The 5,520-nt window shown below is 53.3% G+C and overlaps 1 protein-coding gene across 4 annotated transcripts; it reads left to right on the plus strand.

Moving 5' to 3' along the window:
• On the plus strand, window positions 1-5,520 carry MFAP2 (microfibril associated protein 2). 4 transcript variants are annotated; one of them, XM_030463711.1, is made up of 9 exons: window positions 1-34; window positions 2,875-2,935; window positions 3,547-3,636; window positions 4,192-4,218; window positions 4,303-4,389; window positions 4,658-4,699; window positions 4,857-4,944; window positions 5,054-5,127; window positions 5,402-5,520. In XM_030463711.1, the coding sequence occupies exons 2-9, from the start codon at window positions 2,881-2,883 to the stop codon at window positions 5,503-5,505; spliced, it is 567 nt and encodes a 188-aa protein (XP_030319571.1). In that variant the 5' UTR covers window positions 1-34; window positions 2,875-2,880; the 3' UTR covers window positions 5,506-5,520. The 4 variants fall into 4 exon arrangements, with proteins under 4 accessions (XP_030319571.1, XP_030319572.1, XP_030319568.1 ...); XM_030463712.1 differs by having other exon boundaries at window positions 3,550-3,636; XM_030463708.1 differs by lacking the exon at window positions 1-34 and adding an exon at window positions 2,282-2,366.

The raw sequence follows: 5,520 nt of genomic DNA on the forward strand, positions 1-5,520 counted from the left end.
AGGACCAGCACCAACCCCCCCTCCCCCTGAAAAGGTAAGGACCAGGGCAAGACCCCCCCCCCTCTCTTCTTTCTCTCCATCTGGGGCTGAACCCCCAATTTCAGGACTTTGAGAAACTCCATGGGTTGGGGCAGGAGGGAGCCTGAAAGCTGCTTTCCACCTTTTAAAAATCATTAAAAAAAAAAAAAAAAAGGAAAACCCGATGTATTTGAGAGGGGGGCCTGGAAGGGGGGGGGTCCTTATCTTTGACAGCAGCTGATGGGGATCTTGAACCACTTGGGAAAGTTTAAAAAATCCCCTAAAACCTGAAGGCAACTTTCTGGTTTCATTGAATTTTTAATTTTGTTTTCATCCTGGAAAGAACTTGGACAGAAGGGATATTTTGATATTTTATATTTCTATTTATTTTCCCTTTTTTTTTTTTTTGGGGGGGGGGATGGGGAAAGAGACCCTCAGGACAATGAGACGTGTGGGGACAGGAGGTTGGTTGGGTTTTTTTTTTTCTTTTTGAGGGGGTTTATTTATCTTTGATCGAGGGCCAAACCCCAAAACGAAGTTGGGATCCTTTCATATTCCCTTTGTTCTCCCATTCTCTGGCAACGGGAGAGCGACGGAAAGAAAAAAAAAAAAAAAAAAAAAAGAAAGGAAAAAGGAAAAAAAAAAAAAAGCAGCTGGGGGAGGGGGGAGAGGCTGGGGGAAGGTGGGGTTTAGCAGAATGAAAAGGGAGAGAGAGAGCCTGTGGTGCTCGTTCTTCTCCGGGGGTTGATTGTTCCCAGATGTGCAGTTGCAAAAACATCTGGCGCGGGTGGTTGGAGCCGCCGGGACCCCTGCACGGAGGGGAGAGGAGGTTTGGAGGGGGTTGGGACAATCAGCACCCACACTTTGGGGTGTCCCAAGGAGTTGGGTTGGTGGGTGGGGAAGGGAAGGGAGGTGGAGGTGGCTCCGGCCCCTCTGGGCTTTCCGATGGTTAAAGAACGTGGTTGGTGGCTCCTGGTTTGGGGTGGGAGCTTTGGTGGCTTCATTGCTCCTGGTTTGGGGTGGCAGCTTTGGTGACTTCTCCATTGCTCCTGGTTTGGGGTGGGAGCTTTGGTGGCTTCATTGGTCCTGGTTTGGGGTGGGAGCTTTGGTGGCCTCTCCATAGGGAGGAGAAAACGTTGGCATTACCGGTGAGGGGAGGACGTGTCCCGTCTGTCCCCATTCCCCGGCCAAACCCCGGGAGCTCCATCCAAGATTTCCACCTTCTGGGGAAATTCAGGGGGATTTGGAGCTGAGGAGGAGCCTTGGGTGGTTGAGCAGCCCTGGGGGACAGGCACAGGGCTCAGGGCTCCAGGGCAGGGGGATCCTGAGCAGGGGGAGGACCTTGGGTGCTTCTGGGGGTGGCATCCATCTGTCCCCAAGTGAGACACTGCAGGACCTTGGAGCTGGGATCCCAGTGTCTGGGCAACCAGGGAAGGTGAGGATGAGGATGTCCAGCCCATTGCTGCACCTCAAGGCCACCACAAAGCCCCCGGGTCCTCCCCATGGCCCTGTCCCAAGCCAAGCTCTGCCAGCAGCCACCAGGGCTGGAGCTGCACAATGTCCCCCCCATCCCTCAGAATTCCTTTGATCCCAGGACACCATCAGCTCCGGGGCTTCCCCTGCCACGGGAAACACGTGGAGCTCTCGGGGACCTGGATCCCACCCTGGTGCAGCCTCTGGGGTGGGTGCTGCTGGGTGCTGCCTTGGGGCCCAGCTTGGTGCCTGGTGTTCCCCAAGTTGGGAAAGGTCTGGAAGTCACCACCCCTGGGAGCTGAGAGCCTGGGGATGGAGGAGCAGGTGGTGTCCAGGAGGAGAAGCAGCGTGGGGGGCAGTGGGTGCTGGAGGGTGCAGAGCTCTGGGATCCTGAGTGGTCCCTGGAGGACGCTGCACATGGGCAGGATGAGGCCCCTGGGAGCTGCTCTGCTGGAGAGAATCATAGAATCATAGATCATAGAATCCTTGGGGTTGGAAGGGACCTCGAAAGATCATCTAGTCCAACCCCCCCTGCCAGAGCAGGGCCACCTAGAGCACTTCGCATAGGAACGTGTCCAGGGGGGTTTTGAATGTCTCCAGTGAAGGAGACTCCACGACCCCCCTGGGCAGCCTGTTCCAGGGCTCTGTCACCCTTACAGGAAAAAAATGTTTCTGGATATTCAACTTGAACCTCCTGTGCTCCAATTTACACCCATTACCCCTTGTCCTATCACTGGTCACCACTGAGAAGAGCCTAACTCCATCTCCCTGACACTCACAAAGGTCCCCAGAAGGTGCTTTGCTTTGGGGATCCTGAGGACATGGTCCCCAGAAGGTGTGACACAAGAAATGGGGCAGGAGGTGGCCTCTGGAAGGTGTTAATATATATGTATTAATATATAAATATATATCAAATTGACATTTATAGCCAGGTCTTACATATTTTATTTATTTCTCTATAGTTTGCTTCTATAATACACACCTGATATTAGATTGTGTCATGAAGTGTTTGCCTATATATTTTATGTGTATCTCTATTTTATTAATATATTTATATATTTTATACCACATATACACTATCTATGTCTATAGCTTCTATATTTTTCATCTATATTATATTTATATTCTTATTTCTTTATTAATACAGTAGATGCTATTTTATAGATTGATGACTAGATTTAATTTCAACTTCTCTCATGATATTTCTTTATATTCCTTCAAGTCCTTTTGCATTTTATTTCTATTTAAACCTTAACAACATTTTTTCTCCATGCCAGAGTATTTACATTTCTGTTTCTCTGCTGGGGGCAGAAGGAGGAGGGGATACAGAAGGGGTTTGGGTCTCCCCATGCCCCTCCTGACCCCCTCCCTGTCTCCCCCCAGGCCCCCATGTGCCCCCCACTCAGGATGTGTGGGTCCGGGCTCTTCCTCCTCTGTCTGCCAGGTGAGTGTCCCCTCCCCGGGTCCCCAAGGGTGGGTGACACCCCAGGGAGACATCTCCACCCCAGGGACATGTGGATGAGACCCCCAGATCAACCCCAAGGAAACCCCAAGGGAACCCCGAGGGAATCCCAAGGGAACCCCAAACCCCGAGGGAATCCCAAGGGAACCCCAAACCCCAAGGGAATCCCAAGGGAACCCCAAATGAACCCCAAGGGAACCCCAACAGTTCAGGCTCAGATTGAGGTTTTGGGGGGTGGTGGTGGTGGTGGCACCAGGGGAGCCCCTTGAGACATTGAGGTGGCACCATGGGGTGGCACAAACTTGGGGTGAAACCCAGGTGAGGGGCAGCCAGGGGACCCTGAGGAGAAGGGGGGAGCCCAGAGGGACAGCAGGGGGGGGGGCAGGGGACAGAAATCCACCAGTGGCAGGGGTGGCACCTGGGGGGGGATTTAAGGTCCCTGCGACCCAACCCATCCCATGGTGACACCGAGGTCATTCCCAGCGGGGAGGAAGCAGAGGGACACATGGATTGGAGCATCCTGAGCCCATCCATGTCCTGGGGGGGGGGGGGAGCGATGTGACACTTCCCCCACCCCAAATCTGCCCCCCCAGCAGCTCTCCTGGTCCAGGGACAGTACAGCAGGTTTGAAGGCATCACCTACCCCGAGCCGGTCCAGTATTCCCAGTATGACCAGCAGTCAGGTAGGAACACCCCAGACTGGGAGCAGTGTCACCTTCCCTCTTCACTCCTTTTTTTCCTGCTTTTTATTCATTTGGGTTTTACCTTTTTTGGCCAAACCACTGCCCCCCACCCCCCCTGATCGATGCTCCTCATCCCAACCCTTCCCTCCTGGACATTCCCAACCTCCTCCCAACACCTTCCCCCCACCCTCATCCCCTCCCCTTCCTCTCTAATTGTCTTAATTATTTCTTATTTATTTCTTATATCTTGATTATTTCCTAATTATTTTCAATTTAGTATTTAATTTTTAATTAATTTAGTGTTTATTTATTACTTATTTCAGCTAATTCTTTACTAACCCCTTTTTTAAGCTTAAAAAAATTCACAGCCCCCTCATGGGATGTTGCCCAGGTTCATTCCCAGAGGGGGGGTGGGTCTGGGGGGGGCTGGAGGGTGTTTTCCCATTTTTTGGGGGGGGGAGGTCACTTGGAGGGGGTCTGTGAGGAGGGGGGGGCTGTGTGTGTTTCTCTTAACCCTCATCCTCAGCCTTTTTTTTTTTTTCTTTAATTCCCCAGAAATCCAGGATTATTATGACTATCACGGTAGGTGTTTTCCCAGTGGGATGCTGGGGGGGGGGACAGATTTTTAGGTTGTTCCCCCCCCTTCATCCTTCTCTCCCATTCCAGATGTCACCCCCCGTGCCCCCGAGGAGCAGTTTCGGTACCAATCCCAGCAGCAATCCCAGCAGGAAATCGTCCCAGCCCCAACCCCAGGTGGGTGGCAGCCACCAACCCCCCCTTCCCACCCCAGCACTCCAGGAGGGGGGGGTCCCTGCACTCTCCTGCACCCTCCCTACTTGTGCCCCCCCCAGGGATGCTCCAGCCCTAAAAACAGGCAGCAGAATGCTCTGGTTTCAATCCTAAATCTGCTTTATCCCTAAAATATTATTTTATCTCTATATCTGCACTCCCCACCTTAAATTTGCACCCCCATAAGTTTGCACCCCCATAAATTTTCTCTCCTCCTTTCCCCGCCCCCCAGCTGTTGCCCCCGAGACGGAGCCCACAGAGCCCGGTCCCCTCGGTGAGTTCTTTTAGGGGTTCAGCCTCCCTTTTAGCTCAACAGGAGGGAAAATTTGGGAGGGGGGAAGGATGCTCAGCCCATCCTCGGGGTGTCAAGCCCCCCCCTTAGATTTTTCCAGCCCCTCCCCCCCCAATCCAGGTGCCTTTTCCCCCTGCAGACTGCCGGGAGGAGCAGTACCCCTGCACCCGCCTCTACTCCGTCCACAAGCCCTGCAAGCAGTGCCTGAACGAGATCTGCTTTTACAGGTGAGGGGGGGACACAGGAGCTTCCCTGACCCCCCCGATATTTTGGGGACCTTCTCTGCTTTTGTGCTAAACCCTTTTTTTTTTCCTGGGGGGGCTTTTTCCTCCCCAGCCTCCGCCGGGTTTACGTGATCAACAAAGAGATCTGCGTCCGCACTGTCTGCGCCCACGAGGAGCTCCTGAGAGGTAAGAAAAGGGGGGGGGTTCACCCCAAATTAAGATGCACCCCAAAATAAGATGGTCCCCATCCAGTCCCATCCCCCCCCCCTTTTTTTTTTTCCATTGGGGGTTGGATAAAAAACTTCCAGTAACCAAACCAAGTCACAGCAAACCAAACTGGGACCCTTTTATGGGGGGAGGGTAAACACCCCCTCTTTTTGTCCCCACGGGTGGGGTCACCTCACTACTCCCCCCCCCTTTTGTTTTAACTGAATTTTGGGATTTTTTTTCCCCCCCCCAGCTGATCTCTGCCGTGACAAGTTCTCCAAGTGTGGGGTGATGGCCACCAGTGGGCTCTGCCAAACCGTGGCCGCCTCCTGCGCCCGCAGCTGCGGGGGGTGCTGAGCTGCAGGGTGAGGG

The sequence above is a fragment of the Calypte anna genome, chromosome 21 (genome assembly GCF_003957555.1).
Source record: "Calypte anna isolate BGI_N300 chromosome 21, bCalAnn1_v1.p, whole genome shotgun sequence".
Lineage (NCBI taxonomy): Eukaryota > Metazoa > Chordata > Aves > Apodiformes > Trochilidae > Calypte > Calypte anna.

Bases quoted from the DNA above. Each gene is read 5' to 3' on its own strand.
- MFAP2 (XM_030463708.1), top strand. From the start codon at position 2,313: ATGGTCCCCAGAAGGTGTGACACAAGAAATGGGGCAGGAGGTGGCCTC. The intron at 2,367-2,874 runs GTGTTAATATAT...GTCTCCCCCCAG, and splicing joins CAGGAGGTGGCCTCTGGAAG to GCCCCCATGTGCCCCCCACT. The intron at 4,700-4,856 runs GTGAGTTCTTTT...TTCCCCCTGCAG, and splicing joins CACAGAGCCCGGTCCCCTCG to ACTGCCGGGAGGAGCAGTAC.